Source organism: Magallana gigas, chromosome 7 (assembly GCF_963853765.1).
Source record: "Magallana gigas chromosome 7, xbMagGiga1.1, whole genome shotgun sequence".
Taxonomy (NCBI): domain Eukaryota; kingdom Metazoa; phylum Mollusca; class Bivalvia; order Ostreida; family Ostreidae; genus Magallana; species Magallana gigas.
Genome location: NC_088859.1, coordinates 15785040 through 15799194, shown reverse-complemented (window position 1 = coordinate 15799194; position 14155 = coordinate 15785040). Strand labels below are relative to the sequence as shown.

The window sequence follows — 14155 nt, the reverse complement described above, 5'->3', positions numbered from 1 at the left end:
ATCATACATTTGTAGAGTAGTACATGTAATGATAATTTTTACCGACGCTACTATCTATTTATCATTTTACATTTAAAGCAGGCAGTCTTTTTTGAAAGTGGGCGGTGCAGACTCATTCCAATATTATATTGACAAGCAAAAAAAAAAAATGAAACTTCCCAAAATCATTAATATCCTAAGCCGTGGAAGTTAAAAATTGCACAGAATTATTTAAATATAATATATATCAAAAGTTTATATCAAATTAAGTTTATATCAACCAGGGTTTAATTTTATCATCATTTATTTTAAAGTTTTTGATCCATATCATTTACTACTGAATTAGAAAAAACTACAGGAACGTCACAGTGTTTTTGCGATCAAATCAACATTTGAATATATAGTGAAAGAGAAAAAGGATAACTTGTACAAATTGATGTTACAAATATTTTCAGTTAAGAAATTACTCATGAATATGTTTTGAAATTAACACGATTAAACACTTGGTCAGATATTTATTTTTTAAACTATAATATAATGTTGAACTTATGAATTTATATCATTATTATGTTGTATCTTTCGAGAAAGGTCTGGGTGTTTCTGCGATCAAATCAACATTTGAATAGTGTAAGAGATATAAGATAACTTACAAATATTTTAATATAGTACTCATTAGTACGTTTTGAAATTAACATGATTAAGCACTTAATTGGTCAGATTTTGAAAAAAAAAATACAATGTGTTACAAGTTTCATGAATTTATTATTTTTTTTAAAGAAAGATCCGGGTCTAAATAATCTGAATTTTACAGCATTCATGCAGTAATCAAAAAGGTTAGTTGGATACATTTATATACTATAACTAGAAGGAACCCACCCACCCACACACACACACACACACGCCTGCATAAATATTCCAGAATTTAGAACTGATTTTTATATTTAAAATTCTCGGATTTTATTTTGATTTTTTAATTTATGGGGGACTGACTAGATAATCCCTTTGAAAAAAATCCTATTTGGAGAAAGTTTAGCTCAGTTTTTTTTATCATGCTCATGCTACATGCTACAAATACATGTAAGATGCCAATAGCACTGAGCAGGTCCGGTAAAGTGTGGTTCTGTTCGGTAAATAGACGCATCTAAGTCACATGATCTAATATTCAAACATGTCGGCGGATCTGACGATAGGTAATACAGCTTATTTGTGTTTACCTTGTTTTATTGCCCTGAGTCACGCGACAGGACTTATGCTGCTCAGAGCACATTGAAACTGTAACAAGTACCACAGCTGACATGTTCTCTGATTCATTTGCAGGGTCCGTTCCGGCGTACTATCGAGAGGTCTACGAAATTTTGTGTCCTCATAATGAACAGGTGGATAAAGATCTGTTTATACAGCTGTTACTGAAGTCCAGTTTGCCTCGTCCCACAATATCACAGGTAAACATATATTTCATTATTCATTTTATGATCATGTTGAGGTCGTCGGGTAAATTTTGAGATTACGCGTCAAAATCTCTCCTCAGGGTGGGCGGATCCCAAAATGGCTGTACACGTTTCTTCTTACGAAATATGTCACAACCAATAACTAATGAAAATCTAAATCTCATTTCAAGCTTCATTTAAACAAATGTTTTCTAATTTTTGTTGAATTATAACATTAAAACCTTAGATAAAACGTTTGTATTTAAACATTATGTTATTATAAAAAATATGATAAAATGCATAAATCAAAATCAAGTGTTCTATAATATAAGAGTAACTTTGCCATTGGTATGTGAGAAATACCTTTTAGATAACGAAAGCTCTAACTATTATAATCAGCTTATTGACAGAACTATGTGTGTGCAAATCTTTTTTCAAGTGAGTGCTACGAGTTTGAAAAGTTATTATTAGCTGTCGATGTGCGTATAATTTGATCATTTAATGGTTGCTATCTTTTATAAATATTCTTTCCAGATATGGGACATGGTGGAAAGCAAACAAGGTTATTTAACCAGAGTAGGGCTGTACAAAGCTCTTGCTCTAACTGCCCTGGCCCAGCAAGGAAAAACTGTTAGTGAAAAGTTGCTGGAAAGCTTCTCTGGTCATGGTGAGCCTGTTTGATTATTACCTAAATTATAACTTACATTATAAACAGGAATTATGACATCAAAACCATATTTGGTACCTCGCCAATTTATTTACACGTAATATCAATCCTGCAGTTTTATGCTAATTTCAAATATTTAACAAATGTTAACAATAATTGCAATGGTGAATAATTTTTCATTCAAGGTTTCAAAAAAGAATTATCAAAAACTCTAACAAATGTTATGAGACATTGTTTACAGATCGATACATTGCATTTAGTATATTAAAAATGAAATTTCAGACTAGAGAATAACTTAATGAATCTTTCTATTATAGAACTACCAAGACCAAACCTTGGGGATTTATCAGACCTACGGGCAACAAGCATTAAGATGAGGAGACAGAAATCTCCTAATGTTCTTGGGTATTCTTACCATGAGCTCTGCAAACTTGACACAATTAAAGTGGAACTTGTACCCGAAAAGAAAGGACTAATTTTAAAACATGTGGAATATGAGGTCACAAGCCAGGTTAGTTGGTCAATATTTTTTGGCTATGAAGTGACAAGCTATAAGGCCTTAAAAAAAAAACAAAAGTTGTGTGTTTAGGGTAACCGGACCTAACCTAAAAAATTGCCCTGACCCTACCATTTTTAGATGTCTGTTTTTATCCGATTGTGAATGTTATATTATTTCTATTAAAAAGTCCGTTTTTAAATTTGACACAAACATTCTTAGGATTCATGCAGAAAAAAATATCATGAAATAAAGAAAGATTCCCTACCTACCTAACCTAATTTTTTCATCAGTGTTACCCTAAACACAAATTTTTTTTATTATTTAGGTCTTAATACAAGTTAATCACTTCTTTACGACAATGTGTAAAGATTTATCTTCTCATAAATCTGAGATGGAAAAATAAATCCTGGGTTTTTCTGTGACAAGATTTATGTGCAGCTTGTTTTGGATGTTCAATGTTTTAAAAAAATTGGAGGTCGGGTATTCAATATTTAATACAAGTTCACCACTTAATATCTACAATGGAAGTAAAAACTTCCTTATGTATCAGTAAAAACTCTTTGTTTAGAATAAAAGTCACAACTTTATAGGGAATTGATAATATGGTACATGCATTTGTTTTTTTATAGAAACTGTTAAAAATAAAATATGTTATTTTGAATTCATACTTCTCTAGATGCATTCTGATGATCATTGTACGTACTGTGCAAAAAACAGAGCTATATTCTAAGACCCATACATTTGCCTGTAAACAGCTGAGCATTATCTCCTTATTAAAACTAAACACTGTCATAGAATTATTTGCAATTTAATGATAAGGATGGGGGTTATCACTTTCTTGTAATTTATCACATCTACTGGGTAATATATTCCAGAACATGAATTTACAATATGAAACTGTGAAGTGTACATACACCAATAATGTGTAATTTGATTAAAATGTCAATTTCTTGTAAGTGGGGAGTGCCTGGGAATATGTTTGCACAACCAGTGATATCAAGTTCTTAAATTCACTAGTTCAGTGTTAATCTAGATATAGAATATGGCGTTCTATATGTATAACAATATGTAAAGTAGCCCTTGTTTTAGCCATTAGAAATTTATAATTGCGGAATAGTTCTCAGCATCCTCTTAGCCCAGAATGATCAACCAATGACAAAATATATTGGATGCTGTAGCCGTCGAGGATTGTGTATAAGGACATCCTTGAACTTAATTGTATGTACTTGTTGAATCTGAATATCTGAATGGGAACAAGGCTGACTTTGAACTGTTAAACAGATACACACATACACAGCTGAGAGGCAAGCAATTGGAATTGCACAACAGTTAATAGGTTTACTAAGTATATGATACATTTGACCTTGCTGATAATAATACATGCCACTTTGCATTGCTAAATGCAGATATTTTAAGAGTTGTTTGTAGAAGTAAATAGATATTGAAATATTTTTTTTTAAATAGATATGTCATATATGTTTGCTTGTAGAAGTTCAGGGGCACGGAAGATATTGTTGATTTGGTGCTAGTGAAATGTGGGTTAGGGCATTGATTTCTTGATCAGGGTCTTACCAATACTTACAGGGACACTTAAAACATGCATTTTTAATTTTATACAAATTAGTTGTGTATGTGCCCATAACTTTCACTTGTGTTTAATTTTAAATTACTGCATTTTTTATAAACTATGTATAACAAACTCTGATGTGTTGAGCTTGTCATATAAGCCTCCCCCCCCAAAAAAAAAAATTAAAAAAATTAAAAGACATATAAAGAAGTGTCAGAGTATTTCAGGTATATAATGTTTTTTTTATAATAGCTCATTTTATTGCTTATCTTTTTTAACTGGGTGGGGCAACCCACACATTGAAGGAATAAACTAAATTCAAAGCGATTTTATCACAGGACGCCCAAATATGGTACCGTAGCATAAAGAGGTTTGGTTTTTCCATTTTGCAAAGTGTTGATTGGACTATGGAATGATAAAAAATACACTTCATTACAATCTCAAGTAGTCTACTGAAAAACATGAACTTCAAAGTACAAGTATTGTACTTTGATAAATCATGTAATATAAAGCATTTTTTGGGGGGTCTCCAACTGTACCAACATAAGTACATATAATATGTGAATGCAGTAAATTAAATTAGTTTTAAAGTTACTTGTGTGTAAATTTAGTGACTATACGTTCTTACGAATCAATTTAAATTGTAGTCATGATGCTTAATTTACAGTAATAAAATTTGATTTTACTGAATTTTGCCATTTATTGCAGGTCTGTAAGACAACCGTACTAAGGCGATACAATGACTTTCTGGCATTCCAAGAAATGTTGATGATGCGCTTCCCCTACAGACTCATACCAAGACTTCCTCCAAAGAAGATGATGGGAGGTAATTTCATTCAAGTTCATATTTCATATTTTAAGTTTATCAGTGAAAGCCAAAGGAAACTAGTTTTTAAGGTCATGGGTCAACATCCAACCCCCCCCCCCCCACCCCACCCACACCTTCCTTTTTCAGTTCAAATGCTCTCAGGCTTTGGAAGAGGTTGAATAATTATGATGAAAATATTAAGTTTCATTACAATGTCATATTCCTGTAAGAAATCAAGCAGAAAATACATTGTAAAGAACTATCATACTGAACTTCATAATTGTTAGTAACTCCTTATTATTTTGTTTAAATCTTTTGTCATCCAACTGCACAAGTCATTTTTTATAGATATGTACTTACTGCATTTTCTACAGGAAACAGAGAGTTTATAGAACAAAGAAGAAAAGCACTCAGAAGGTTCCTTAACCTGATAGCCAGACATCCACAGATGTACGATGATAAACTCGTCAAATTTTTCTTCTCTTATTCCGGAACAGTAAGTACACAAGATTATTTTTATGGACATACACATACATGTACAAAGTTGCACAAAAAAATCGATAACTCAAGAAATCAATGTAACTACTTTTATTCATGAAGACTTTATTTTGCGAACTACTGTAGATAAACTGGTTAGCAAAAATTAATTTTCACGATCGAGCCTTATCTTCATCTGTAATATTATTACACCCTTAGTTAGGGCAAGGAATATTGAATATACATTGAATACCGGTAAAACTTTGAATAAAATTACCAATGCTAGTTCACACAAATTTTATGTTTTGCCCATATTTTATTTCTTGGACCTTGTGTTTTCCGAAGACACATTTACCGGTATATATAAATCTTTGTCTTTCTCTGTCTTTATATTTTCTCATATTTCCTTCTTGCATTGATAGGATATGCAACACAAGATGAAAGAAGTTTTCAGGGGAATTCCAGATGAATTCATGACCAGTAATCTAGCAAGTCAAGCAAAGGTGAGAGCTTTATTAACTCAAAGTCTGTTTTTGGGCAACCATCTGTATGTGAATAGCATCCTGTTTTAATAATCAGTAAAAACCATCAACACTTGTCTTGGTATGATTTTTTTCAGAATGATGTATTTTAGATGTAATCGTGACAAATATATACTGTATACAGGGAAGTATTCACCTCTATTTTATTTTGCCCCTTTGGCCCTCTTCAGCAGGTGAATTTAAGAATGGTCAAATTCCAATGCCTGAAATTACATGTATTTCTCTTTAAACACAACTCAACTGTGACTGGGCGAATTCAAGACGGGACAAAACTGTTTGCAAGTGTAGAAGGGCAAAAATTGCATATGGGGGGGGGGGGGGGGGGGTTTCAACCATGGTGGGGGGGGGGGGGGATGTAATGGAATAACCCAGTATACAGTAATTGTACACATAAATTTGGAATTAAAAATTATAACAAATAATGCTTTTTTTCCTCAGGACCTGGTTCCTATGGATACTCAGACACAGCTTGGCAATAGTAAAGAACACGTTAGAATAGTATACAACAGTGTGTGTAAATTAAAGGACATCGCCGAGAGAATGGTCACGAGGGCCACAAACTATGCCTGTGATATGCTCCAGTTTGGTCAGGAATTGAGGTAAGGGCCACTGGTAGATACCTGTATTTGTCTTACACATTTACAATTACCTGTATATGTATCTAGAAGTACACAGCCATGACAGTAGTGGTACTCAGATAGTCTTACCAGTTAATTTAATTTGATTTCATCAATAGTTGTGTGTCCGCGTATGTTGCACATATATATGTACAATAAATCTGTTGGCAATGATCTATGATACTCATATTTACTGGTGAACAATTCTCTTCAGGACATTATTACTTGTTTTAACCACTAGAAAAATGTACATGTATGTGTATATAGAAATAAAGAAAATGTTTTTGGATAAGAATTCTATATTCTTCTCTTAGTATAAAAAAACTAACTTTGAGATAATAATTGCAGTCATCTAAGCAACGACAATACGCCGATCTCAGCGTGGGCTACAGGGACGAACGACACATGGAGCCACCTACAGAAAGGCTTCAAGCACGTGTCTGTGGAGTACGCAGCCATCTCGGAGAAAAGCTCGACGGAGGTGAGAAACGATAGCGGTGTCAGAGTCGTATATACCGGTAAATAAAGAATGTAGAAATATAGGAGTAGAAACGACATCATTGTCAGATTCGTGTATAAATGAAAACACAGATAAAAACCTCATAGGGACAAATTTAAGATACTTATTTAGAAAAATGAAATTAGGATTTCAACCATATGGCAGTGCTCAAGTTTAACATCTGTGTCTTTGGCCTTAAACCAATTCACACCAAGAAGTATTAAAGCTGCAACAAAATGCCTTTTGCACATTAATTCTTGTGTCCCGTAATCCTACGGTAAAAAAATTCTGAATTTCAGACCCGCCAAAGGCCTGTCTAATTAGAGAAGTACTTAACATACATGTATCACCAAGTGTACAGTGTATTTACCAGTAATTCTTAGCATGAATTTGGTACATGTAATTTTGGGATAATAAAATGCATTTAGTTAATGTATGAGACATTTCAGTGACAAGTTCCAAATTACAGCTGTTTATTTTTGCAGGCTGCAGATGAAGATGAGCGGGTTCTAGAGAAAATATCCTTCTTCCAAGATATGTTGATATCATATAGGGTAGGTACAGTAAATAGAGGAAAAATCAATACGTGTACGATGTTCATTCACTCAGTTGCATAACTTTTAATTACAGAATACATGTATACAGTGACAGACATTGTCAATTTTTTTCTCAGGACTTGTGTGAAAGGCATGAGAAAGGAGTACTTCAAGATCATCAAAGGGCAATTGCAAAAATGGGTCAATATAAAAAGAAAAAGATGTCAGCAACTGTCAGCTCTTCAGAGGTAGGTGGATGTAAAAACTGTGGATCATTTTTAGCTCACCGAGACGAAGTCAGGGGGAGCTTATGCTATACCCTCGGCGTCGGCGTCGGCGTCAGCGTCGGCGTCCGGACCTGGTTAAAGTTTTTGTTGCAGGTCCTGTATCTAAGCTATTACTTGTCCTATCTTCACCAAACTTGCATGGATGATGCATCTGGACCTACTTATGGACTTGAAAGACTTGGATGCTGAATCTGAGTCCTAAATTTCAGTTGCTGGAGGAGGTTAAGGTTGTTGGACCAGGTTAAAGTTTTTGTTGCAGGTGCCCTTTGATAGCAATATCTAAGTTACTGCAGGTCCGTACTTCACCAAACCTGCATGGATGGTGTGTCTTATGATACTGATGCACCAGACAGGCTTGAGTGCTGAATCTGAGCTATAGGTTTCGGATGCTGAAGGAGGTTAAGGTTTTAATTGCTAGTGCCCTCTGATGATATCTTAGTAATTACTGGTCTGAACTTTACCAAACTTGCATGTAGATGCGTCTTATGTATACTGATGCACCTGACAGGCTTGAATGCTGAATCTGAGCCATAGGTTTCGGATGCTGGATGAGGTTTAGTTTTTTTGGAACAGGTCACATGTTTTATAAATGATAGCTTGCATAGTTGATTTAACTATATTATAAATGAAACGCAGAGGTTGCTTCAGATGCAGAGCCTGATCTCCATTATCAAGGATGCTAAAGAAATCTCCTACCTCACTCAAACCTGCTCGATAGATAGATGTGTTTGTTGATAAATGATATAACATGATTCCTATGATAGAGTATTGTATGGTATAAAACAATATTGTGTAATATGATACAATATAATATCATTTGTAATATTATAAAAAGTTATATGATATGATATGATATTGTATCAATTTTTTTTATATTTTATGTTATGATATTGTAACATGATATCGTTATGTATAGTATTGTATATTATGATACAATATTGTATTAATAATATTATATTTTATTATTAATTTATTATTTTATCTCATGATACTATTACATAAGATATTGCAAAATATAATATTGTATCCTATGATACAATATTGTATATTCTATAATATTGTATCATACAAAATTGTATAATATGATATTAGTTTCTGTAATATAGAATTATATCACATGAAATTGTATAATATGATACTGTAATATTAAATAATATCATATCATACGATATTGTATAATATGATATTGGTTTATAATACGATATATTATCATATCACATGAAATGTATTGTATGATATTGTAAAATATATTATATACAATATCATTTTATGTTTCAAAAATGATACAGTATCATACAATATTATACTATATTATACAATATAATATCATATGTTTCAATGTTATGATGTAATATGATATTGTAATATAATACTATATTGTTTTATATATTATGATATTGTATTATGTGATCAAATACAATAACGTATAACACAATACAATGTCATATCATACGTTACAATATCATATCTCATCATTGTTTATTATGGTATTTTATTGTATTATATGATATATGTTGTAAATATGATAGGATGCAATATCTAATTTTATATTATTGTATTGATTAACATATGAACATATGATTATCATATAATTTTTAACAGATGATATATGATATTGTGTCAAAACAGAATCCATGAATATCCAAGATCATAAAGTATGATTTTCATATAATATGATAAAGGTGGTCTCATAAGGGTGATGTCTCGTCTCGGTGAGCTTTGTAATCTGTGATTACCTATGTTTTAATATAGCATGCTAGTTATGAGTAACAATTATTTGAGTCTTAAGTCTTTATAAATGTAATCAAATGATATGAGAAAAAAGAATATTAAAGTAAATAATGAATCACATGTACAATATATGAATGCAAGATCTACACTTAAGCATAGATTTTCTTTGGCTTAAAAGAATTTTCATCATGTAGATTACAATAATGTCCATTCTAAATTTTTGTACCAGAATGGTGTGGGTAATGTTATGCTGTAATGTAATATAATGTATAAATGAGTGTGCGCAGATTTAAATCTTTATTACATGTACCGTAGTTACAATTATAGCTAATTGCTGTTATATATTTTGTTAATACAGGCAGGTGCTGTTGAACAACTAGAACAGAAAATTCTAGATGTAAGTTTTAATCCAGTTTACTTTTAATCCTTTTTGAAATTATATACCGGTATATATGTATATCTGTTTTAATCATGTTGCTGTATATGCTCCAGATAAACCTATACAGTGTATATATTGCATTCCAGCATTTAGTTAATATGGTTTGTGTGTTGTGGTTTTGTAGCAAGAGAGTCAAATTGCAAATATGGAGAACAGAAACTACTACAGCTTGCATTGTCTACAAATGGAGACACAACTAATTCATGCCAACCTGGACATCTTGTATGACATTCTAGGAGACATGACCAAGATTCAAGCAAAAGCTCATGGAGATGTAAGTTTCTTTACACAGTCACAGAAATCTTATTCAGATGCTCCAAGTCATTGATGCTAACAGTTTATCTGAGAATTATTCAGTTGATAAGTTACATGTATAATAACAACAAATGTCTAAAGTTTCTGAGAGACTGTCAGAAATACAGTTTTACACAATATTGAAATTCCTAATGAACTTTTTACTTAAAACTTTTAGACTGGTTGAAATGTCGAAATTCCCTATGAATAATTCATTTCTTTTATTTCTTGATTTTTCAGCTTGCAAAAGTGTGGGGCGATATCCAGCCAATTATAGACAATTTACAAGGGCCCCGCCCAGACTCACCTGCCAGACTGTCCCCCGTGGGGTCCCCCAGCAGTAACAGCCACCCCGGGATCACTGTGTAATACAGACAGAGCTGTTAAACTGTGTATACTGGTTGTATTCTGCCTCAAACATCTTTATGCCATTCCAAATTCATTTAATGTATTGTAATAATGTGGAGTCATTTTATTTTCTTTGCGGCCAATGTTAATGGCTGGGTGAAAAAAAAAATTCTGGTAGATGCAGAACTAATTTAATGAGTGAATATTCTGGTTAGGAAAACACTTTTGGGGAGTACAAATTCACAAAAATTGAGCTACCATGAAAATTTTAGAAACTATGGTATAGTCACAACCCTATCAATAATGATGTTATTGTGACAACCTCTACATAACAAAGACTCTCCTAACATGTTATTTGCCTGTCCGGAATTTTGATAAAGAAGATGCTTATTTCCCTAATATTTCTGTTTTTGATTCTCACACCTTTACTGTACTGGTAATTTCAAAACAGTGAACAACGAAGACTGTGCTTGGTCAAGTGAAAAAAAAAATCAAATGTTAAAGGTTAGTGTTAGAGTCATTTTGAATTGTCACGTGCAATTTGTTTCACTGTTTTGAAAAAACAAACCCTTGCATTTGTGCAGCTGAACATTATAATTGAAGGCCACTCAAAATTAAGTAACATTAAATTAACCTTGAATGGACAGTTAATTGATTGCTTTTTCCTATGAAGTTGATCATACACATGTAGATGCTAGAAGTCAGAGTTTGACTAATATGGGTAAAAACTAGTCATCATTTTCCTTTGTCAATTATTGTACACTCATATATATGAGAATTGAGATGTAATCTGCTTTCATATACTTGGAAATTATACATAAGAAAATAATTTATTGGCAAACTATATAGGCTTAATATGTACAACATTGTAATATATTGTAGATGAATAAACTGACCTGTGCAATTTAACATACATGTACAGTTGAGAATTTGGTAGTTGACAGTTTCCTTAAATAGATGGAAAAAAACTTATTTATTTGATACAAATCACATGCAAACATGTCCATTGATACAAATGTATGCTGACCATGTAATCAAATTAAGATAGATGACACTCTAAAAATATAATGTAGCATAATTGATTCAGGGAATTGATTGGCTTCTTTTGTATTGTACAGATGTATATATTACATGTATTTGCATATTGTATTTGCATTTTTGTGTTAATCAATGTGGCCCTGTTTTTAAAACCAAGCAAATTGAAGTATCCCACCGTTCTTCTCTTTATATTAATATTAGTTGATATTGCACCAATATGTGACATTTACAGTAAACTCATAGTTAGGAGCAATTCAATTTTACCCATATATATCTGTGATAAAGTGTATGAGTAAAAGAACTGATAGTCAAATGATTAAGAGATATTTTAGTGAAATGTAATTAAGAGGGATAGAGTATGTAACTGGGAATTACACATTAACCTTCATAGAAGTATTTGCACATTTTAAACATGCATTGATCACACGAGTTTTGATTTTTGGATATGTAAATTCCATTATACAGCTGTATAAGAAATTTTAGTGAACCAGGATTTAATTCTTAATTAGAGAGAGTGTTGAGATTGTTAAATTGATTATCAGTTTAAGTCCCACTAAAAATTCCACCATTACTCTAATAATGTTAATTCATTCATTTCTGAATGATATTGATAACGGCAAAAATATTTGAAAGCAATTTCATTTGTGTCGTTCTTTACCGTATATGAACAAACTCTCATTAAATATACCAGCAGTGATATTTATTTCCATATCAAATTATGCGAGCCCAAACCTGCGACTGACTTGTGACTTTAATTACTTTAAATACTCAAAAAGTGTACATTATGAAGAATACATATGCATGTTCTGTTTCTAAAAATGAAACATCAGTGATGCAATGCATAGCCATTATTCTTTGTTCTTGTCCCCTGTCCTACATGTAACTGTCTCGTCATTGTTGGTTATGGGATTATGTTACAACGCAAGCACATTTTTTAGATTAAGATATGTACAGAAATATAAGTTGTGAAATCAATGATAGCTAGAACTGTTTGCTTTAAAATACATATAATATACAAGTTAATTATTACCTCCAAATCCAACTTGATTTCATTTATATTTTCAAACATTTCAATGTATTTTTGATAACATCAAATGAAACACTGCTTGCTTAGCTGACTAAAACAATTAGTTCGAAACGTAAACTTGCATATAACTTTTAAAACAAAACAAAAATATTTTCATGTGAACATGGTAAATATGCAGCGTATGTGAATGTTACTAATTATATATTGGTATAAAATGTTTGCATTAATTATGTTGTGCATTCTTTCAGGTCCATATTTTTGTAAATGGATTTCTATTGTTATTGTTATGTAGTATGATACGAAATATGAGGACATATTGCAATGTGATGTCTGTCCTTCATAAGATTGTTAAACCACAAATAAAACCTTCAAATATCCAATTTTCGTCCTTCATTTTTCAGTGATAATCATACAGCCAGACTTTTATTTTCTAAGGAGACTTTTTCCTTGAAAATATGTTTTAAACATATATTTATATATAAGATGTTGCATTATTATTACATGTCATCTTGAAATAATGCAATCTCAGGATTTTAATCATAAGATGTTCTCGTGTACCGGTACTGTTTTAAGAATAAGTTTTGCTCTAATTTCATTTGATATAAATAAATCACTATACTGAAACTCACGCCTGTTGAGTTTCTTGAACCTACACCTACTGTAAATTACCTTGTTTTCACTCCAAATCATTAAAATGACTATGTTTGGTACTGTATATTATGATACGTACACTCCATTCATATTTTTTTATGCCGTGCCATAAAATGGCCTAGGGCATATAGTGTTACCCCATTTTGTCCTTCCAATCTCTTGTCATCATTTACTTTTCGTTCCTTTACTCTGCAACAGTTGCACACATTCAAGCTCAAATCTGATATATGGATACGTCATAAAATATAATATAATATGCAGGTCAAGTTGAAATTTGGACCAAGTGGGAGTATTTTTGACAGAGTAATTATTCTTGAACTTAGAAAAAAACCCAACAAGAATTCTTCTGTGCAAACAAATGTAACAATAAAACGGCATTTGACATTTTGGCTTCTTGCAGGGGCATTCCTATACATCTAGTTCCACCTAGTCAATTACCAAATGAATACTATTTTCAATTGTAGTTCTCACACATCCCAAGAAAACTTGATTGGATACCAACAAGAGATTACAAATTTTATTTACAGCAGACCAATCTTGTACTTTCTCCTAATGAATTTTATGTTTTATCTAAAACAAGGTCTCATATTTTTTCAGAAAAAAAGACTTTGTGAAGGCCACATGTAGGTTTAAAAAAAAAATGGCCATCTCATTTATTTATAATGACTTTAAAAATGAAATTGTCATATACCGGTAATAAGAAGAAATGAAAAATATAGATC

The 14155-nt window shown here is 31.8% G+C and overlaps 1 protein-coding gene across 1 annotated transcript; it reads left to right on the top strand.

Moving 5' to 3' along the window:
- The first annotated feature begins 1104 nt into the window (after positions 1–1104).
- On the top strand, positions 1105–10878 carry LOC105347152 (sorting nexin-8). The gene is made up of 14 exons (XM_011456073.4): positions 1105–1169; positions 1297–1421; positions 1941–2073; positions 2391–2584; positions 4848–4965; positions 5322–5443; positions 5847–5927; positions 6405–6565; positions 6932–7064; positions 7568–7636; positions 7756–7866; positions 9995–10033; positions 10200–10349; positions 10610–10878. The coding sequence occupies exons 1-14, from the start codon at positions 1148–1150 to the stop codon at positions 10736–10738; spliced, it is 1587 nt and encodes a 528-aa protein (XP_011454375.3). The 5' UTR covers positions 1105–1147; the 3' UTR covers positions 10739–10878.
- The last annotated feature ends 3277 nt before the right edge of the window (positions 10879–14155 follow it).

Excerpts from the sequence above, each read along its gene's own strand:
- LOC105347152 (XM_011456073.4), top strand. The coding sequence starts at position 1,148 with ATGTCGGCGGATCTGACGATAG. Across the intron at positions 2,074-2,390 it reads GGAAAGCTTCTCTGGTCATG|AACTACCAAGACCAAACCTT; the intron begins GTGAGCCTGTTT and ends TTTCTATTATAG. Across the intron at positions 10,034-10,199 it reads TAGAACAGAAAATTCTAGAT|CAAGAGAGTCAAATTGCAAA; the intron begins GTAAGTTTTAAT and ends GTGGTTTTGTAG.